The sequence below is a fragment of the Artemia franciscana genome, chromosome 2, assembly GCF_032884065.1.
Source record: "Artemia franciscana chromosome 2, ASM3288406v1, whole genome shotgun sequence".
Lineage (NCBI taxonomy): Eukaryota > Metazoa > Arthropoda > Branchiopoda > Anostraca > Artemiidae > Artemia > Artemia franciscana.
The window spans coordinates 65,175,246-65,199,081 of NC_088864.1; the positions used below are offsets into that span (position 1 = coordinate 65,175,246).

Sequence of the window (23,836 nt, forward strand, 5' to 3'; positions counted from 1 at the left end):
TAACTTACGTAACAAACTTTTATATTCTAAAATTTTTATTATGTATATGAGGGGGTTTGTACCCTCTTTAATACTTCGTTCTTTACATTAAATCGTAAGTTTTGTCCCAATTCTTTAAGAATGACCCCTGAATCAGAAAGGCCGTAGAATAAATAGTTGAAATTACTAAAAATACTTTAGCATAAAGAGCGTGGTATTTATCTCCTCCTAAATACCTCACTCTTTATGCTAAAGTATTTTTAGAACCCCTCATATGCGTAATAATCTCTATTCGTTTTAAGTTTCAATGCTACTCTTTACTTTCAATTGAAAAAACTTTTCCATGTTTATTTTTTTATAGTAATTTTAGAAAATTCTATGCCCTTTTCATTGAGCCAAAAACCAAAAAAAAATCCCCTGAAAACGACTGTACACTTGCCAATAACCATTATTATATGTAAACACTGGTCGAAATTTGTAATTTGCAGCCCCTCCCACAGGGACTGCGGGGGAGTAAGTCATTCCCAAAGACAAAGTTATTATGGTATTTGACTATGCGGAACAAAATGACTATCTCAAAATTTTGATCTGTTGACTTTGGAGAAAAAATGAGCGTGGGAGGGGGCGTAGGTGCCCTCCAATTTTTTGATCACTTAAAAAGGGCACTAGAACTTTTCATTTCCGTTAGAATGAGCCCTCTTGCGACATTATAGGACCACTTGGTCAATACGATGACCCCTGGAAAAAAAAAAATAAATAAACACGCACCCGTGATTTGTCTTCTGGCAAAAAATACGAAATTCCACATTTTTGTAGATAGGAGCTTGAAAATTTTGCTATAGGGTTCTCTGATACGCCAAATACGATGGTGTAATTTTCGTTAAGATTCTGTGACTTTTAAGGGGTGTTTTCCCCTATTTTCTAAAATAAGGCAAATTTTTTCAGGCTCGTAACTTTTGATGACAAAGACTAAATTTGATGAAACTTATGTATTGAAAATCAGCATGAAAATTTGATTCTTTTGATGTATATCTTAGCATCAAAATTCCGTTTTTAAGAGTTTCGTTTACTATTCAGCCGGGTCGGTCCTTACTACAGTTCGTTACCACGAACTGTTTGAAACGCAAGCTGAATCACCCTGTCTTTTTAAGTTTGTGTGCATGCCTTTCTTAGAGCCATCATAGCAAAATACACGTTGAAAAATATCTTTTAAAAGTAGTTGAATATTGGTGTCAGTAGAAGTTAATTTGTAAATTTTATTATAAAACTTGTAAACTCGTCACACAATTGGACCCTCTCCAATCGTGTTTAATTTCAGTTAAAAAATGGATCAGTAAATTAATTACCTGATCAAGTACCTTACTCACCCCACCAGGGTAAGGTACATATTAAATATGATTCTGGAGGGGGGGGGGTAAATGTCTGGGTCATTAAAACCTCGTTGTAAAGGCTTAACAATTCATTAATAAACTGTTATTGGATTATTTACTGACTCTTGAACATGCAACATATAATTGTCCATGGGAAAAACAATCCGTATTCAGATCTATACCTCATCATTCTAAGGATGTGTCCCTGTGTCCCGGTCGTCATTTACATTCCCTGTGTCCCGGTCGTCATTTGTGTCCCTGTTTGTAATATCTCTTTGAGTGTCCCGGTCGTCATTTATATTCCCTGTGTCCCGGTCGTCATTTGTGTCCGGGTGTCCCGGTCTGTAATTTCTATTTGAACAGTCCCTGTGTCCCGGTCGTCATTTATATATCCCGCCTGTGCCCCCGGCGTCCCCGTTGTAGTTGTGTCCCTGTGTCCCGGTCGTCATTTATATTCCCTGTGTCCCGGTCGTGATTTGTGTCTGGGTGTCCCAGTCTGTAATTTCTCTTTGAGGTTCCCGGTCCTCATTTATATTCCCTGTGTCCCGGTCGTCATTTGTGTCCCCGTGTCCCGGTATGTAATTTCATCAGTTGACAAACATGACGTCAGTCGACAAACAACTTCATGACGCATACAACTCAATCCTTTTAATGACGTCAGTCGATAATCATGACGTCAGTCGACACACAAACATGACGTCACTCGACACACACACACATACACACAGACAACTTATTTATATATATATACTAGCTAGTATACCTAAATATTTTAGTGTCCCGCTCTGTAATTTCTATTCGAACAATCCCTGTGTCCCGGTCGTCATTTATATATCCCGCCTTTGCCCCCGGCGTCCCCGTTGTAGTTGTGTCCCTATGTCCCGGTCGTCATTTATATTCCCTGTGTCCCGGTCGTGATTTGTGTCCGGGTGTCCCCGTCTGTAATTTCACTTTGAGGTTCTCGGTCGTCATTTATATTCCCTGTGTCCCGGTCGTCATTTGTGTCCCGTGTCCCGGTATGTAATTTCATGAGTTGACAAACATGACGTCAGTCGACAAAAAACTTCATGACGAATACAGCTCAATCCTTATAATGACGTTAGTCGACAAACATGACGTCACTCGACACACAAACATGACGTCACTCGACACACACACACATACACATACACACACAGACAACTTATTTTTATATATATAGATATGTTTTTAACTACGTAAAGCTTGCGAATATACAACATTCTTCGATGTCCCATTGTCTGTGCATATAAACAAATTGTCAGGTTTACCGACTCTTGAACATGCAACTGTCCATGGGAAAAACAATCCGTATTCAGATCTATACCTGATTATTCTAATGATTGCCCTTGAGCTTTGTTGATGGTGATTGCTAATCGAACATTCCCTGTGTCCCCGTCGTCATTTATATATCCCCCTGTGCCCCCGGCATTCCCCTTGTAGTTGTGTCCCTGTATCCCGGTCGTCATTTATATTCCCAGTATCCCGGTCGTCATTTGTGTCCCAGTGTCCCAGTCTGTAATTTCTCTTTGAGCGTCCCAGTCGTCATTTATATTCCCTGTGTCCCGGTTGTCATTTGTGTCCCGGTGTCCCGGTCTGTAATTTATCTTTGAGTGTCCCGTTCGTCATTTATATTTCCCGGTCGTTATTTGTGTCCCAGTGTCCCAGTCTGTAATTTCTCTTTGAGTGTCCCGGTCGTCATTTATATTCCCTGTTTTTAGTTTTCTTTTTCTCCTTAATTTTTCAGTTTTTTTCCTTTTTGTAGTTTTTTTATTTTTCAGTTCTTAGTTTTTTAGTTTTTTATTAGTTTTTTTTGTAGTTTTTACCTTTTTTTAGTTTTTTTTCTTTTTTAGTTTTCTACCTTTTTTTTAGTTTTTTTAGCCTTTTTAGTTTTTTTAGTATTTTCTTTTTAGTTTTTTTTTTTGTAGTTTTTACTTTTTTCAGTTTTTTTTCTTCTTTTTTATTAATGCTAAAGCCAAGGTTCGAACATGGAACCTGGAACATAACGCTTTACCAACTCAGCTACTTCGGCTTGAATACATTTGTTTTTGAATTGGTATATGATTAAATAATTCTAGTTTTTTAGCTTTTTTAATTTTTTTAGTATTTTCTTTTTAGTTTTTTTGTAGTTTTTACCTTTTTTACTTTTTTTTCTTCTTTTGTATTAATGCTAAAGCCAAGGTTCGAACCTGGAACTTCTCGGACCTGGAACATAACTCTTTACCAACTCAGCTACTTCGGCTTGAATACATTTGTTTTTGAATTGGTATATGATGAAATGATATATCTTCTATATATATAAAAATAAGTTGTCTGTCTGTGTGTCTGTCTGTCAGGTGACGTCATGTTTCTGTGTCACTGACGTCATGAAGTTAGTTGTCGTCATTTTTGCTATGACGGTGACGTCATTAAAGATATTTAAGACATATATGTTCACGTAGAAATCTATTAATGTTTAAGTTTAAAATGACTGATGAACTTACAATGGCAAAAGCCGATGAAGATGCTCAAAGAGTCTATGCCAAAAAACTTGCTGGTGATAGAAAAAGTCAGAAAAGAAAGCGTGCCGAGGAATCAAAAGAACAGCAAGGAAACAGGCTTGAGGCTAAAGAACGCAAAACCGCGCAGTCAGATGAAGATCCACCTGGACAGCGAGAGTCAAAACATATCAAAACTGAAAATGATAGCGATGATGATTGGGTTTGGGATTTTGACTTGGATAAGGTCATCAATGCCTACCAGATTTTAGTTAAAAAAACAAAGGTTCGGCGATATGTATTTCATAGTGAGTGACGTCATGTCATCATGAAGTTAGTTGTCGTCATGTTTGTTATGACGATGACGTCATTAAGGGTATTTAAGAAATTCGTTCAAAGACAAATTTTTAATTGTAAGAAGATCGTGGACGGAAAAATGTTTAATTGTAAAATGACTGAAGAGCCTACAATGGCAACAGCCGAGGAAGCTGCTCAAAGAGTCTATGCCAAAAAACTTGCTGCTGATAGAGAAAGTAAGAAAAGAAAGCGTGCCGAGGAATCACAAGAACAGCAAGAAAACAGGCTTACGGCTGATAGAGAAAGTAAGAACAGAAAGCGCTCCGAGGAACCACAAGAGCAACGTGAAAACAGGCTTGCGGCTTCAAAAGATAACACCAGACTAAGAATGTGCAATTTCCGTCAACGAAGGCGTGTCGAGGAACTACCAGAGCAACGCGAAACCAGACTTGCTGCTAAAAGAGAAAGTGAAAAAAGAAGGCGTGCCGAGGAATCACAAGAGCAACGTGAAAACAGGCTTGCGGCTTCAAGAGATAATGCCAAAGGAAAGCGTGCCGAGGAATCACAAGAGCAACGTGAAAATTATCGCATGGCATTCAGGTACAGCCCAGTCGATGATTATAGTAGATGTGTTCAAATCGGGACTATGTCTAAAATTTGTCCTTACTGCAAGGCCTTGAAATTTAATGGTGAAACAATGGGAATGTGTTGCGCCTCAGGAAAAGTTAAACTTCCTCAACTGGATGCACCCCCAGAGCCATTGAAGACTTTGCTTACTGGAACTACGTCAGAATCTAAGCGTTTTTTATCAAAAATCAGAAAACAAAACTCATGTTTCGAAATGACGTCGTTTGGTGCCCAAATCGAAAATCCAGATCAATTTATGCCTACTTTCAAAGTAAAAGGGCAAATTTATCATAGAGCAGGGTCCCTTCTACCATTCTCAGGCGAGAATCATAAATTTTTACATTTGTACTTCATCAGTGATAGAAATTCTGAATTGAATGCACATTGCGAAATTTCTCCCGACGTTGAAAGGACAATCGTTTCCCAATTGCAACATCTTTTCCACGAAAATAATAATTTTGTGCGTCTGTTCAAAACAGCCATCGATTTGATGCCTACTGATACGCATAAAATTGTTATTTCTGCTGACAAAACGCCTCCTGGCCAACATGTGCGTAGACACAATGCTCTAACTACCGACGAAGTGGAAATCGTTATGGTCGGTGATCAGTTTTTACCTCGAGATATTATTCTTCATAAGCGAAACGCTCAGTTGGTAAGAATTGCTGAAACTCATCGATGCTACGATGCCCTACAATATCCTATCATTTTCTGGGATGGAGCCAACGGCTATCACTTTAATATCAAATTGAGAAATCCAGCCATTAACAAAGAAGTGAATAAGAAATGCAGCGCAATGCATTATTATTCCTATAGACTAATGATTCGGCACGATGAAGACAATTATATTTTAAAATGCCGTCAATTGTTTCACCAATACATCGTTGATATGTATGCAAAAATTGAATCAGAACGTTTGCTTTTTATCCGTCTGAATCAGACCAAGCTCCGCTCTGAACAATACATTAATTTGCGAGATGCAGTTGTAAATGACGGTAATACCACAAACGTTGGAAGATTAACGATTTTACCTTCGTCATATGCTGGCAGTCCCCATCATATGCATGAATATGCTCAAGATGCTATTGCGTATGTTCGTCTCTATGGTCGTCCAGATTTATTTATTACATTTATATGTAATCAATCTTGGGACTAGATACAGCAGCTTTTACTTCAAGGACAATCGGCGGTTCATAGACATGACATTACGGCCCGTGTCTTCCGGCAAAAGTTGAAATCACTGATAAACTACATAGTAAAACTTGAAGTGTTCAAGTTGTTTAGAGGGTTTTTCAGAGGCAACAACCCAACACAAGGGCTCATCAGGAGAATACACACTTGCCTATAGGGTTTCGGCACTTTAAATTCCCTACCCAGGCAAGTGGCGGGCCTACCATAAATTCGCTATGGTATCCCCGTGTTAGGTATTACCCCCAAAGTATATGCCTATGAAAAAACAAATGTAGAACAATCAATTAACACCAAAACAAGCTTATCATACCTTGGCTCTGGCTCTCGTGTATTTATGTTACCAATTCACGATCTATATTAATACTAAATAATTATTCAAAATTTTTCACTGTATCAAATTTTCTCTATTGATGTAAATTTGACCTAGATAAGATTCAAGGAAATGAATGCAAAATAAGACCTTTTGAAAATAACAATATATTCAAAATCCTCCGGAAGTCCACTGTCAAAAATTAGGGATACTCAGGGCCAAACTCAGTAACAAGAAAAATCAAAATCAACCAAAGATTTTGCTCAGTATTTCAAGATAATTCTTTTGGTATTTATTTAAAAGTTTGTTATAATGAAAACAAAATTTTTAAACTGACAAGTTGATTTATTTGCAGAAAAACCTCTTAAAATCAATTTTGGCTTAAAATTTTACGTCTATTTTCAAGATCAATATAATTACTACAAATCCTTGCATATATAAGTAACTGTGAGTAAAATGCTGAATATGTGATATTTGAGTGTATATTACTTTCAGGGAACGGGAAATTGATTACTTCAAAATCGAAATCATCCGTTTTAACAACAACACCGTTTTAACCCGCTCCTCCCTCCAGCCCTATAACCTACTCACACCCTCCCTTCTCCACCAAAAAAAAATCTCCAAGAAATACTCTTTGAATAGTTTTTAAACACTCAAAGAAAGTGAACTCCATACAGAATGGCCAAAGTGCTTCAAAATAAAAATAAGATCTCACACTATTTGCAGCCTCTGCAACCAAAATATCACTTCTTCTTGTATCATGCTCATGAGCAGAACTTCTGAAACAGTAAAACTCATTGAAAATTTCTGGGATATGCATACAATTAAACACAAACATCGCCGCTTGATAGATCGCCCTGATCTGTCCAACATGGAGCACCGTTAGAGACTAAAAGCATTCAGTGACGATTTTAACTTTTTTACGTACTTTCCAATTATTCTTACTGCTTTATTTTGTAGAGTTTGCACACGTTTGTAATTAACATAAAATTGCTTCTCCAAACTACACATCCATATGATATATACGGGTAGATTATTGCAAAGTATATCGTGGGAAGAGTATTCCGGCAGAATATGCTTCAGTCTTCTGAGAATGTCAACTCTTCCAGCAGTTTAGGCGAAAATAATGTCGCAATGAGGCTTCCACGAAAGATTCGAATCAATATGAAAGCCAAGGTACCGTAGTGGCTTAACTTGTACAACAGGCTTTTCACAAATAGGGCTCAAGTCTTTTGAGAGCATTATTAGCTTTTGCTCTTTAATCATCGACTGATTTTGCAAATACTGTTAGCGCAGTGTCATCCGCAAAAGAAGTAATACATGCATCCTGCAAATAAAAGCACTTCATGTCCACGTAAACTAGATAAAGTAAAGGGCCTACCGCAGAGCCCTGAGGCACACACATTTTAATAACTTTAAGGGACTTACCGTACAGATAGCTTTCAAACCATCTTAGACAAACTCTATTTATTCCAAGACTTCTCATTCGATGAAGCAATACTTGGTAGTAAACCCTGTCAAACGATTTTCTAATGTAAATGAAAATAGACAGGTACGTTACCCGAGTTTAATGCATAGTTAGCACTTTGAGCTAGGTGTTGTAAGGTGAGCGTCATGGAACAGTAGGGCTTACGAAACCTAAACTGTGTCTTCACACTGTTTGTACACCATTTCAGTATCTTTGAATAGATAGGTAGAATTTACATGTGTCGTCAGTTTTCTATATCTGCCTTGCGACCACCTTTGTGAAATGGAATGACCTTCGCCACTTTAAACTGCACCGGAGAACTTTCCTTTTCTGGGGAAAGATTGATTACAAAAATTAGACAGTGAAGAATACATCCTAAAATTACTTTAAGAGCTCTAAGGGACAAACCATCAATACCGGCAGAGTTAGACTTAAGTGATTGCACAACTTACGCACATCATCGCTCGTGCTCGGCTGAAATTCCATATTTAATTTTTCACCACGGACGTTATTGATAGTATTGCAGTTCATTTGATTATATTTATTGCCAACATTAGATTGCACCTTGGAACCAATATTCGAGAAAAAAATAGCAAACTTATTTACGATTTCGGCTGAGTCACCACGGTTACATCCTTCCAAATTTACGTTTGTCGTGGTCTCTTTTTCATTATCACCCATGATCTCATTTAAAATATTCCATGTTTCTTTTATATTACCTTTACTTTCCTCCAACTTATTTCCATAATAAGCAGACATTGCTTTTTTCTCAGTTTATTCACCAGATTTCTTTGCTTTGTAAATAAAATAAAATAATCATCACTTTCAGAATCCAAATATATTTAAAAAACCCTATTTCTTAATTTTATTTGGTCAGTTATCTCCTCTGTTATCCATGGTTTACGGGGAACAAGCTTCTTTGATTTAAAAACTTTTATTGGACACGTTCTTTCGTAAATAGGGCTAATGACTTTCACCAGGCAATCCAGGGCTTTAGTAGGGCATTCTTTCTCTTCAAACAATTGACTCCAGTCTATTACACTCACTTCTTCTGAAAACTTAAGGAGACTTTCTTTTTTTGTAACCTGATTTTTTTTTTCTGGACTCTTTTAACACTACAACAGATAACAGCTGGCAGTGGAAGATGACCAGACCCAGGAAACTTGATCACATCAGAAAAACTTCGATTTGATTCAATTGAACGAGCACATACATTATCAATAATCGCTGCAGATTGACTTGTGATTCTACTTGGAATATTCACAAGTGGATATAAATCATTTGCTATTATAAAAATTTAAGAAATCACCATTTTCAAACAGTTCATGGTAACGTTTTCCAACAGTTCATGGTCCCTTTTTAAGTGACCGAAATACGGGGGAGGATCTTTCCATGGAAGAACTTTTCCTAAGGGAAGAGAATTTCAGTGAAGGGGGCACTGGATTTTCCAGCATTATTTAAAAAAAAAATCAGAAATTAAATGAAAAAAACAAGTTTTTCCAACTGAAAATAAGGAGCAACATTAAATCTCAAAACGCACAGAAATTATTACGGATATGAGGAGGTTGGTCCCCTCCAAAATACTTCGCTTTTTACGCTAAGGTATTTCTATTAATTTCAAAGGTGTTATTTATTCTAATTAGACGGCCTTTGTGATTCAGGGGTCATTCGTAAAGAATTGGAACAAAATTTGAACTTTAGCGTAAAGAGCGAGCGTTGAGGAGGGGACAGCCCCTGTCATATACGGAATAATTTCTGTTCATTTTAAATTTTAGTTCCGCTTTTTACTTTCAGTTAAAAAAAAACTTATTTTTTTATTTAATTGACGAGATAGATCCAGTAAGTTAAAATTCCCTATCACAATATGACTAATATCATTCAGGAATCAAGGAGCTGATTAAATCCAGCAGTAAACTCATCCAAGCGAGCTCTGGGAGGCTTTTACATCATACTAATCTAAAAAAATTGAGTTATTAAATTCAATATCTACTGAAAAAATTTCCACCTGATTTTTTCATACTGTAATCTTGCATCATAACTTTGAAGATACTAAGTCATAAGAGATTTCGGAAGGATATTTTGAATTGTCAGCCGTACCTATATTAAATAAAAAAAAAAATTCAACTGAAAGTAAGGAGCAGCATTGAAACCTAAGAACAAACAGAAATTATTACGTATTAGGGGGTTTTCCCCCTCGTCAATGCCTCAATCTTTTTGTCCCAAACATTTTTTAACTTTTTGTCTCAAACATTTAAGAATGACTCTTGAAATACAACGGCCGTTTGATTAAAATAATAAGCTGCCTTATAGCTATGAAAGAACTAAAAAACCTTCGAGCTTCAACTTTGCTGAGATCTAGTTCTAGATTCTAGCTATCTAGTGCTTTTCTTGCAATAATTGACATTAGAAGAGAAATATGTGGCCCGTATACGGAAAACACCCAAAATCAAAATAGGTTAAACCTCCTCTAAGACCCTCTGTATATCGGGAATATGTTCCTCTTCGGGCGGTAAATGTGATATGTACGCTATGTGTTATATGTATACAACTTACTGCAAAATGTATGCTAAATGAGTCCCATCTCTTTGAAATAGTTAGAACTAGGGTTTGTCTCTAAATATGAGGCATAGAAAGATATAAATTGGTATGGATGGATTGGGGTGAAGGAGGAGCTTGCATACTTTTGTTGACCTCAGGTGGCTCGGTGCTGGCCCCATTTTGACTTTGGACGCTTGTCTGCCTCTGATTCTAGGTTAAATTAACGGTCTCATGTTTCAATTTTAAATTCTTGGTTCAACCTGCTTAAGACCATAGGTAAGCGTCCCTTGTTTACCTCTCATCATATCTATTAACAATGAACTAAGCTCCTTTTGATATAATCCTACTAAGGGGGTGGGGGTGGAATTAATGCCAAATTTGCTTCTCACTCAATTGGACTATCTGTCTTGGCTTTTTCCACAATTAGCCATGGCTTGATGCCTATATCTATTCCATTTCAACTCAAAAAGTTGTTAGTTAAAGTAAGTGAAAGAAGGATAAATGCTTAGTAAACAATAACCACTCAAAATTTAGACGCATGAGAAATCTCCCGAAGGTATTATCTATTACCGGAACCTGCTTTATTTTGGGTGGCGTATGCGGATTCAAAGTCGTAATATACGGTTGTTTCATTATGTACGTTCACTTACAGTTCATTCTCTTCCAGGAAAATTGAATATTCCCAGTCCATTTGATACAACACATCCAGGCCTTCTTCCTGGGATGTCTGATCCAAGATTCCCTTCACTACCTGGGTTTTATCTCCCTGGACTATCGCGGCCGTTGGAGCATTCAACACCGCAATATCCTTTCCACCCTGCTGCAAACCCTGCTATGCAGCAGAATTTTCATGACAGAAGTGACGATCTGGAGTCACATCGAAAAGCAGAGGAGTCTTTAGATGTTGTTTCATCCGGTAAATATACACATTTTTTCTTATAGTGTCCCAAGCATTTTATTTGTACATATAATATATATGTTACTGTGAATGTCCGAAATCTGGTTTACGTCGACATTCCCCAGTCAATGTCTGGAATTCCTTTTTCTCTGCTTGGATTCAATTAGCTTTGTGAGTCAGCTTTTTCAGTCTTATTCAAGCTATGATGGTAAAAGGTAAAGTTACATAAGTTTGGATTATGTTAGTTTAGGTTAAGTTAGATTACGGTAATTTAGGATAAATTATGTTGTAAATATCGAAAATAGGTTAAAAACCTAGCCAATCGCTCCCCATTGCCTCCCCAAAACGACATCCCTAGAGGTCTGGGAATATAATATTAATTCAACGGGGTTTAAATAGCGAGGAAACTTAATAATATATTATCAGGGATGGATAATTTTATAGCACTTGGAGAAAGCAGGAAGCATTTAGTGAGGGTATGGGTAATGGATATTTCTTGCTCATGTCCAGGGTCTTATCCAGGATTTTTGTTTCGGGGGGGGGGAGATTTACCAAAGGATTACTCTTGCCTTAAGACATTTGTTTTTGAAGTACTGGTAGAAAAATATAAAATTTTATATTAAAGAGAAGGGTCAGATGGCATCCCCTCGTATGCACGAAAGTTTTGTTTGTTTTGAGTTTTATTGTCATCGTTTACTTTTATTGAAAAATGCTTTTTAAATTTAATATTAAAATTGTTTTCAGAACAATATTAAATAGAGTTATACCAATTATAACTCTATATTGCATACTTTATAACTATATAACTCTTATCTATAACTCTATATTATAAATTATAACTCTTATCTAGCAGAGTAATGTCAATTGACAAAACTGTAGGAGAGAGGAGCAAGGATTTGTTTTTTTTTTGTTTTAAATTAAGATACAAAAAAAAATCTAGGAATGGGAGCATTTTTTTTTCCTTTTTTATGAGAACACGTGGTTTCTCTGATTTTTGAAATCTGTAGGAGTCATTGTCTACCCTTCTCTCTAGCTCCAATTAGCACTCTTGGCACGTAAACTAAGATTTTGGTCGGTTTAAAAGTTTTGAGTGTTTAGAGTTACAGCTTAAAATTGCTAAATGGAGTTATAAAGTTGTGTGATTAAAGCTCTGCAACAATTTTCATTGTTTTTAATTTGTAAAATAAAAAAAGGCATTGAAAAAATATATAGGTGGGCAAGTGCCCCTAGCTTCCCCCTTAATCCTTATTAGTGTATAAAAACAGTTTTCATTGCCTTTTCTAGGGAAGATGTATGGAGCCAAAATTATACGTCAAGGAAGACGCGAAGCAGACGGTAAACCTCATATCAAAAGACCAATGAACGCTTTCATGGTGTGGGCAAAAGACGAGAGGAGAAAAATTTTAAAAGCATGCCCAGATATGCATAATTCAAATATTTCTAAGATTCTAGGTAAGAAGTGCTACTATTTGTTATGGCAATAGTCGGGTGCTTCTTAAAGCTCAAACATTTCTATTTATTGGGGAAACAGTTAATTCGTTTGTTTCCTTATTTACTACCTTTAAAGCCTAGAATAGATAGATTAGAGATAGAGATAGAGAGAGAGAGAGAGAGAGAGAGAGAGAGAAAGAGAGAGATGGAGAGGATACGTACGAAACGTAAAAGAAACAGATATTTTGGTTATGTATATAGTCGGGTACTTCTTAGAGTACAAATTTTGACGTGCTTTAATAAATTTTAACATAAAACCCAGGTGAATTGCATGGACAGTTTAATAAATTACAAGAAAAATCGTAATAGTTGAGGAAAATTTTGGTTTTGGGGACAACTGCTCAAGTGTCTCTTTCAAGCCTTTTTAGACTTTTTAGCTAAAAATTAGCTTAATTAATTAGCCTTTTTTTAGCAAAAAATTTCAAAAGTTCTTGGACGAAAAAGTTATTTCATTCGTTTGATTATTCATTACTTCGAAGTGGATAGAGACAGAGGGAGAGAGGGATGGAGAGAGGGAGAGAGAGAAAGAGAGAGTACGCACAAAAGATAAAAGGAACAAATGATATAAGAAAATGATCTCCTTCCATTCATAGCAGTTAACTCTACATTTTCATCCGCCTTCTATTTATTACAGTTATAGCCAAGTTGCTCAAAAATCCCTAGTTCTTAAACGCAAATCTTAACCAGTCTGTTTATTTGTTTATCCCTTGAAAACTCATCATTCAAGTTCAAGAATATTACAGAGAGAGTGAGAAGGCAGTCTAATTCTAAATGAACATAAACAGCATATTAACCAATCAACGACGACGTTTCAAAAGACACAATTCCAAAAAAATGTAACAGGCTAATTTTATCACTGCAATTATCTTTCATTGTTCATTTTTCGCTCGTCCCTTTTAGCTGTTTTTAAGTCATTTCATAATTTCTTTTATTCTTTTTATAACGTCATTATACAGGTTTTCAACAGACATTTAATTTTTATTATAACAAAATTGATTATAAATGAGAATTACTATCTGAATTTAAATCAATTTAATATACGAAAATTTCTAGTGACAAGAAATATGCAAATATACCAAGACGCGACGCTGGATAACTGCCAAGCATAGCTGGATCCACTATACAAGTTTATAGAATACATAACTGAATTTGCGGCACACGTAACAAATAATTTTTACCAAAAAATTTGCATAATTTCATTGCATAAATAACTTATATATAAAATAAATATAAAAAAGATGTAAGTGAGGCTCGAGTCTATGCCCTCCTGATAACTAGGCGGTCAATCATATTGCTGAACTACGATTGCCAACCCAGGAGGTCTTGGGGCTAAGTCTCAGCGATTGTTATTCTATTTTCTAATCCTCATAATTTGCTTTGTTCCACAATAAGTAATTTACATGCTGTTTGACCTATGTGATTGTATGGATGAGTAGGGTTAAGGCCTCATTCAAGTGCTGGTCTATATTAGTCACTAATTTAGGAAAACAGTCTTCCTTTTCTCCTTCTGTCTTTTTTTTTTGTGTGTGTGTGTGTGTTTGTGCTGTTGCATTGGTGATTTCTCTTTTCATGATACATATATGCACCATTTCCATAAATCTGAAAACAATCGTGAACGTTACACAAAGGATACCTCAAGTCATCTTGTGAGTGATTATGTCTCTTTATACCGGCAGTAGGCTTAGGTTGCCAGCCGTAGATTTCTGATACCCACAAAAGAGCATACGTAGGAACGTATGCATAGAAAGAGCAGTGGGGTCTGCCCTCCTCCAAAGAAAAATCTAATTTCTTAAATTTTTGAGCACAGCTTATTAAAATTTTTAAAAAATATGCTCTTTTATTGTTCTCCCTCCCCCTTTCCGAGAAACATTTATGGATATGTGAATAAGCATATACTATTGTTTTTCTTATGCCTGCCGTTCGACAATTTCCACTTTTTGTAAAAGTAGTAAATATTTTTACCGAAAATCATATTGACTATTAAGAAAAAAAGGCAAAAAATAAGATGATATAAAAAAAATTCTTATAGGAGCGCGATGGAAATCCATGTCAAATACAGAAAAGCAGCCTTACTATGAGGAACAATCCAGGCTGTCTAAACTACATATGGAAAAACACCCTGACTACAGATATAGACCCCGACCCAAAAGAACGTGCATTGTGGACGGTAAAAAGTTACGCATATCCGAATATAAAGTCTTGATGCGACAAAGGCGACAAGAAATGCGACAACTGTGGTGCCGTGACACAGGAGGTATGGACCATCCTGAAAGTGGCCACACAAGTAGTGCTTTTTCAAACGGTGAACAAAGTTTCTCATGCTCGGACTCTGATGATTGTGATTCTGGTAATGAACATGACGAAGCTAAACAGCAACAACATATTGATAATCTGAGAAAAATGGGTTTACTCAGGTGAAAGTATGGCCGTTCCTAATTATTCTTTTTGGTGAGACACAAAAACTATTTTTTACTTGCCAAAAAGTCATCTCAGCTAGTCGCATGTCAAAGACTTTGTTTGCTACTCTGAATGAGTTTTATTTTATTCTCCGTTGTTCGTGCTTTATTTTTACCTGTGATTTGTTAAATAATTTGACATCTGTCGTTTTTATATTTAACGGTTTCTTTTGTTTTTAGTCCGAGAAGAATAAATAGCTACATAACCAAAAATTAGATTTAACTGTTCAATGAATATAATAATAATATGAATGTTTGGATATTTTCCAATAATAACAGGAATATTTGGAAATAAACAAGAGGTTGTCCATCCTTGCCGAAACTAGATGGCCAAAGGGTAAGGGATAGAGCTTAAATTGTGCAGAAGAGTAAATAGTCATAGTTATAAATGATTTTATGTGGGATAGGGGAAGGGTTTACCATCCGTCAGAAAATATTTGGGAATAAACACGGTGATTTTCCACCCTCTCCATTTATTGTTCTGCTTGCGTGAGCCGTAGTCTGGTTTACCCGAGTGGTTGGTGGTAGATAGATCTTAAATTATGTAGAAGTGTAGTAACTGATAGTTACGAGGAGGTTTTTCCCGGGGGAGTCATTCTCAACGAAATCTCAAAAGTTTAAAGATGTGTCGTATTATTTCAATTGTTTTGTATAAAATTCTTAGATTATTTTTTATTCCTCCTTCCTCTCAAAAATGCAAAGATACGGACAAAGAGAGTTAGAAATACAAGAGAATTGGAAATATATACTTCCTTTGAGGCCCAATCCTTTGCGTTTTTTTTTTATTTCAATATAGTTTTCCCAGCTACCCTTACTCTAATTGCCATTACCCCAATAGAGTGAATAATGAAAAAAGTACTAGAGGCATAACTTTACTTCGTTGGTCAGGTATTAGTTTTACGCAATGAAGATCAATCTCTGTATGCTGCATTAAGATTTCTTCTGCAGAAATAATAAAAGCAACACTTCCTTATTTATTATTTAATTCTTATATTTGTTTTGAAAATCAATATAAAATATTCCGTGAATCCGGGACAAAAATCATTAAGACTGTTTTGTATATTTTATCTTTTTATGATAAGTATCTAAACTTAATTTTTAAGTTCTGAAGTCTAGTTTAAGCCCAATCAACCTTCCCTGTAATAATTAGAAAAAAATAACAATATGGATTTTCATTGCTGCTTACATAGTGGTAGGCTGCGCTATCAAATCTTGGTAGGCTGCGCTACCAAACAGCCTTCTCCCAGAAATAGGAAATCATGTTAAACGTTCTAGCGGAAGGAAAAAATAAGTTATGTTTCCAATTATTTTAGTTTTTAATTTTTATCTCTTTTGAACAACTTTTTTTTGTAATAAATTTCAACCTATAAAATAGAGACTGAAAAGTTGTATTTATGAAATGAAATATTTTTGTAATAGTCTTGATCTCTATTTGTATTGTCAAAATATTGTCCAGATAAGGCACCTGTGAACAGGATTATAGGGGCCTCAACCACTCCTCTTCAAAAAACTCAAAATTATCCGATTAAGTTTCTATTTTCTTAGTTTTTCACCTCATCACCCTATTTCTTAATTGCTTTAAGTTCACATACTCCATCATCCAATTGGTTTTGGCGTACATGACTGATGTGAATTTTGCTTGAGTAAATAATAACTTATTTTAAAGATAGCTTTAGCTCTGTGTGTCGTATTTCGATCAGAAACAAGGGAAAAGAAACATTACGTAGCCTATCGTTCTTGGAACTTAGCCAGTTTTTAGTAATTTCTATAGTTTTGATTACATTGGCGGGTCTTTCAAGCCTACCCCCTTCCCCTAACCGTCCAAATGTATATATCTTTCGAAGAAAGTCCCTCTTTTTGAATTTTTGACGAACTCCCTCCACCACAGAGATTTAAAACACCTAAAGTCATTCCTGTGCGTGAATTTTTGATTTTATCACTTAGAGTTAATAAACGCTTTTTTAAAATGTCAAGTACATACCTTTTTAATTGTTTAAAAACAAGTGTGAATATTTGTTTTTATAGATATTATTACAATCGATTTACTAAAAAAAAACAAATCAGTGTTTTTGCTGCATCAGGAATTTAAAAATATATTTCGCAATTTTTGCGTATTATAATATGCAGTTATTACAATATATACAAATGGTGTTTAAAAATAATATTATCATCTTCTATATTTTTATTGCTATGGCTAAGAGAATCTTCATTATAAATCGATCCTTACTAGTACATGCTTTTATTATGTTTTTCTGCAGAAAAAAAAAATGCTCTTTAGGCAGCTATATTCTTTATTGTTGTTTTTTTATATATTTCGTCTGGATCTCCGATAGTCAGTTAATACTTTAGTTATATTTAAAAAACATCTCTTTCATCTATCAGTAACCCCTTAGGATTGACGCTAAAAAACTTTTTTTTGGGGGGGGGGGGCTAAATCCAAAGAATTTTCACAAAGTAGCTACTTAAAAGGAAAGAAGTCCATCTTTTTCTGTTTTTTTTATACCTTTTCAAGAAATTATTCTCTGTCTATTTCATATTTCCTAAATTGCTGAATCAGGAGCTTAAAATGGAAGGAATAGGACACGGGCAATTGCCCCCTCCCACTAAATTTTGAAAGATCCTTCGGGCTATTTTCTTGGGAAAATAAACCGGAAAAGACCAAAATGTACCATACTGGAATTTAGTTTTTTTTCATTATAGAAAACATTCCCCACCCCAAGGCCATATCCACTGGGAGGGTTTAGGGGGTTTGATCCCCCCCCCCCCGAAATTTGTGTATGACTCGTAACAACGTAAGAAAAATGAATATAAATCAACTTTTGATTTATTTTAAATTTTTTCTACTTTTTTTTTATACCTCCCTACATTTTCGTAAGTTTGTGCCGCTGTGCTGGATCTTAAACGAGAATGCAGTTCAGTGCCAATGACGGTGCTAATTCCAGATCAGCTTTGCGAACAACCCGATGTTTGATTAGCAATTAAATCATAAAAATTATTTTTTCATAGCTAGTTTCAAAGGATCTTTCTTCAAACTCAAATTTAAAGTAATAATTTAGAGTCATATTCTGATGAGCCTTTGTAGCTTTCAACTGGACAGGTTTTCAAGAGGACACTTTAGTCATCATCAACATGATTAACTATACAAGAACGGACTTATTCAGATTACTTGAGAAAGAAATTCTGCTTTAACTGTACTAGTTTAACTTCAGTACAAACATTGCCTACCAGATTAAGAACAATTTGGAATACCCAATTAATGCATCAATCATTAAACTATAAGTTTTTAATTATCTTCAATATTTTATCACAAAGTTGTAATTACCACTTATTTGAATATCACAAAATGTTAAGTTTTTGATTTTACTGGAAGGTGAAAGAAATGTTTGAAAAGGTTTGGTTATTAGTTTTATATATCAGTGGAGCTATGTATTATTGTATAGATTGTGTTATCTCTTTTTCTTTGTATATATGTTCCATATTATTGTTTTGAGTTTTAAAAAAAATAAACCTTTTGCGCAGCGTTTCAGCTTTTGTTACTTCCTTTTTTTCAAAGAGTGTAATTTTGGGAGTCTTTAGGGAGTCTAAGCCAGATAATATGGCATTTTTACTTTTTTAGATCAATTTTGGAAGGGAATCTCCCCCTGTTATTCTGGAAATATTAAAGTAAATCGTTATTAGGAAAACAGTAGCCTAAAACTCAAATGAAATAAATTATGTTCTTTTTAACTGGACTAATTATTATTCAGTTTTATACGATTAAAGAAAATGTAAAAGTCCTAGCACTTTAGAGAAAGCCAAACAAATAAAAAACTTCGTATCTTTTGGACACCCAAGGCGAAGAGGGAAGAAGGAGGACGTAATTGACTAATGATGACAATTTTAAAAACAGGTGGGTATGTAAGATTTCATTTCGAGGTGGTAGGGTATAGTTCCTAATAAGTTCCTAATGGCGCACTAGTCCCTAAACCTTTATGTATTGCAGAAACGGTAAGCGGTTATTATATAGGATGTGTTTGCAGTACAATTAAAAGCTAGACTATTGTGTAGTTGTACACCTACTATTTGGAGGTGGAGGCTGTCTGTAGATCCTTTTATGGGAAGAAAGGCCTCAAAAGATAAATTTGTATGACCAAATTTTCATGAAATGCTCTTCAAATCAATATGGATGAGGATTTACCTCATATCTAACATCTTGTTATTTGGAGGAATATATTTGGAATAATGGCTCAGTATGGGTGATAAGAGGGTAATTTCCATCTTATTGTAGCAATGTTTTGAGTTCGGACTAAAAGATAACCTTCATATGCATACCTTTTACAAATGAAGAATGGTTTGAGACGTATCCCCCTTAAAAAATACACATAACAGCCTGAAAGTTTTCGTTGGCATTCAAAGTTCCTCCCCTATTAAAAAAGGTTTTGGGAAGATATATCTTAGTCGGGGGGGGGGGGGGGCTGTTCGTAACATAAGACAATTTGCAAATATTAAAACAAAGAAGCGTAATCACCACCAAAAATGGGGCAACATTTTGAACCATGTAGTTAAAAGAAATAATAAGTTGGCAAATAAAAAATAAACACTGGTTATCTGAATTTGTTTGAGTTTAAAAAAGAGTATTTGCATGACCGAAAAAGATAGTCACGGGTTAGTATTTTTTTCCCCTCCTAAGACTATTGCACTGAATCATCGATTATAGCTTATGGGAAAAGGGTTCATTTAAACATAAATACGATTTTGAAGATTTTTTTTTCTTGATAACTTAAGAGATCACACCTCAGAAAAGTACCGATTTTGTCATTTTTGCTGTGCCACAGGAATTTTTGTCAGAAGAAAACCGCATGCTATTGAGTAATGATTTTAAGCGAGTACCCTATAACAACCATTAAACAAAATGTCATTGCCATGCACAAAAGAAATTTTATCTGAGCAGAGCCCCTCCTCCCAAAGAAATGGAACCAAAAATGTGCCAAGGGCTATTTTTTCTTATCTGCCTCAGACTTATATTCTTGGACAAAGCCCCCAATGCACAAGGAAAACTTGTGTGAGTGGCCATAAAAAAATCCAACCGATTTGAAACTTACCTTTGTAAGTTCCAGCCCAAAGAGCCCTACATCTAAAAAGGATAAGATCAGGGCTTGCCCCCCCATACATACAAAAAAAGGGCCTAAAATTGGGCAAAAGCCATTTCTTTATCAACTTAAATCTGTAGATCTTTAAGATATTAATGCCAACAAAAAGAAATTTAATGTCTCAAAATGAAGCCACAAAAAAAGCAATAGCCTCTGGGGAATAACTTTTCTGGACAGCTTGAAACTTATAATTGAAATTTACCGGGCCAAGAGAATTTTAATTCACAAATTAAAGGTTGATGGTATTGCAGCCCTAAAAATGGGTTAAGAAAGGTCAGAGTTTATTTAACGACGGCTTGAAAATTAAATTGGGTATATGGATCCCCAAAAATCAAACTGAGAAAAGGTGAGAAAACAATACGACGGAGGGGATTTCAAATTTTATACGGAGGGCGTGTGTTATGAAGTTCAGCAGTTGACCGAAAAGGTTTTGGCTCTAAGATGGGAAAAGGGATCAATGTTCAAAGAAATGAGTCAGGTGTAGTATTATTAGTAAAGACGGTGGGAGCAGTGAAGATGTTAAAAGTAGAATACCCGAGGCCCAGGGCTTTTTTTCACAGTTAAAAAAAGTTTGGAAGAATAGGAAGATAAGTCTGCAAACCAAAATTAGAATATTGGAAGGTATAGTGATGGCAGTGGTCAAATATGGCTCTGAAGCATTAGCGCTCCAAAAAGCGGATGAAGTTTTGCTAGATGTTTTCCGGAGAAATTGCCTACGGATTGTTCTGGGTACCCGGCTGACTGACCGTATTTCAAACTGTAGGCTGTACGAAAAAGGTGGTTCAATCCCGCTTTCTAGGGCTATAATCAAAGACAGGTTGAAATGTCCAGGGCACTTTCTGCGAATGAAGGATGGCAGATTGCCAAAGATTGTCATTTTTGCCAACCGTCTAAGGCTAAGCGGAAAGCAGGTCGTCCTCGTTAGGGATGGAAGGATGTCATAAAAAAATATTTAAAGGAAATGGGAACTTCCTGGGAGGGTTTAAAGAGGGGGCTTTAAATAGATTGGGATGAAGGAGGAGCGTGCGTAGCTGTGTCTGCCCCAGGAGGCTTGGTGCTGCGGTGAGTTGTTAGTAGTAGTAGTAGTAGTATAGGCCCCCTAGAATGAGACCCAAAAAATTGACAGTTTTTTTCCGATGGACTTGAAATTTATAGCCTGAATTTCTTTGGACCAAGGAATTGGACCAGTGCACAAAAAAAATGAAAAAATTGGACTGAATAAGAAATAAATCGCATGGCTTGAAGTTTACATCCGTAAGGCCCTAGGGCAAAGGGATCCTAAATTTTTAAAGGGGACGGGCATTGAAGGACCTGCAAATATGACGATCAGCTGTTTATTTGATCGAATTGAAACTTTTATCAGTTTCTACAGGGGAAGGGACTTAACCTGTGTAAAAAACACTTAGCTGGGAGACCCCGAAAAATGGGGCGGTAAAAAGGGCCATAATCTTTTTTTTTATTTACTTTAAACATCTGTAATTGAGTCCTTGAGCCACGCGGAGACCAAGACACAATCTAACCTTCTCCCTAAAATAGCTTTCCCAAAGGCAGCCATAAGACATCCTACCCCACCCCAAAGACGTCAAATCTATGGTGGAGAAATGCAAAAAAAAAGGAAATCATTATTATAAAAAGAAAGAAATACGGTAAAGACAGATTAACTTACAATTAATGGATAAATAGACTTGATAGTAAACTCATAATAGATTAACACCGTTTTTAAAATGCAAATCAAGTAACATTTCAAGTTGAAATGTCACTTGCTTGGCATCTAAAAAAATGAAGCGTCCCAGTCGATTGAGATAGTGAATTTCAAACAATATGGCACACAGTCAAAGCAAGGGGTTAAAATGAAATTTTAATGAAGGACGAGAAGAATTTGGATTCTTCTCGGATTATGAAGATGGCTAGTGAATTGATCAGAGACAAAAAGAAATATATCGAAGGGCCTTGGGATTGTTGCAGAACAGATGAAAAATGAAGGATGTATTCAGTATTTTAATGCTGTAAACAAACTGTTGACAATGGGGGTGGGTGGGGAATATTTTACTGAGGCAATCCTGAAAGATCAGTAAGCTATTTTATTTTTACCGACAGGCGATCTTCAGACATTGGTAGATCAAGCAGATTGGGAAGAGGTAGTGTCTCTCCCTCCCGGTTTGTTGGAAAAACAACAATCAACAAGGTCATGTGAAAGTCACAGCCGTTCCTTAAATGTGCAATTTATTGTTGTAGTTCTGAATTCTTAAATTAGTAAAGTTTCAGTATTCTTTACAAACTTTGATTTGAATAAACAGTTTTTGCTTTAACTTGATTGCCTTTGAACCCTGACACATCATGCAGACTATTCATTCATAGAAATGGTAAATAAAAAAAATTGACTCTTTCGGTTGTGTTTGATGTATCGACATCAAACGAATGTGTCGACGACGGGTTTTGTCGTCCTACGTTATGAAGATTAAATAAATTAATAAAAACAAGATTTTTTTATTCCAAGGAAGGAGTGACACTAAAACTAAAAACGAACGGAAATTATTCCATATATGAAAGGGGTTTTCTCCTCTGCAACGCCTCGCTCTTTACGCTAAAGTTTAATCCTTTGTCACAACTATACTTTTTAAAACAATAAAAAACTTTAGCGTAAAGAGCGAGGCGTTGCGGAAGGGAGAACCCCTTTCATATACGGAATAATTTCTCTTCGTTTTAAGTTTTAATGTCGCTCCTTACTTGCAGTAAGAAAATTTGTTTTTTTTTATTTAATTTCTGTATGTTTTTGAATTAATGCATGTTTTGATTTTAGCTCACCGCACATGAATAATTAAAATAAAATTTGCAGATTTTTTTGCTAAATGGCTTTCTCATAGTTTTGATTGGATGATTTCGATAAAAAAAGGGATGAGAAGGAGGCTTAGTTTCCCTCCAATTTTCAGTTACTTAAAATGCAACTAGATTTTTTTATTTTTTCTGCGAACATTTTCGTTAGTAATAAACATGCGTACCATATGAATTAATTTAAGTAACGAACTTCTATATTTGTGGATTTTTACTACGTATATGAGGGGGTTTGCCCCCTAGCCGATATCTCGCTCTTTACATTAAAGCTTGAATTTGATCCCAAATCTTTAAGAATGACCACTGAATCACAAAGGCCGTAGAATAAACAGTTGAAATTACTAAAAATACTTTAGCATAAAGAGCGAGGCATTGTGAAGGAGATGAACTACCTTATATACATGATATTTTATGTCCGTTTTAAGTTTTAATGCTACTCATTACTTCCAGGTGAAAAAAATATTTATTTTCTCATTGTTTTTTTTTTAAATAATGCTAGAAGATCCTGTGCCCCTTCATGGAAATTCTCTTCCCTCATGATAAATTCCTCCATGGAAAGACAATCCCACGTAGCCCCCATCCCAACCCACCCCTACCCCTACGTGAAAAAGTCCTCCTGAAAACGTCTGTACACTTCCTGATGCAAGTTACTTTGTAACTTGCAGCCCCTGCCCAGGCGACTGTGGGGGATTAGGTCGTCCCAAAAGACATATTTATTAGGTTTTTGATCAAGCTGAACAGAATAGCTATCTCAA

General features: G+C 35.7%; 1 protein-coding gene across 1 annotated transcript in view; it reads left to right on the forward strand.

The window, feature by feature from the left end:
- LOC136043956 (transcription factor SOX-6-like) overlaps positions 1–18,643 on the forward strand; it is a 146,727-nt gene extending 128,084 nt beyond the window's left edge. Inside the window, exons 7-9 of the mRNA XM_065729031.1 lie at positions 10,943–11,191; positions 12,458–12,625; positions 14,694–18,643. Coding sequence (XP_065585103.1) covers positions 10,943–11,191; positions 12,458–12,625; positions 14,694–15,082 — 806 coding nt within the window. The 3' untranslated portion in view covers positions 15,083–18,643. The remainder of the gene's footprint in view (positions 1–10,942; positions 11,192–12,457; positions 12,626–14,693) is intronic.
- The last annotated feature ends 5,193 nt before the right edge of the window (positions 18,644–23,836 follow it).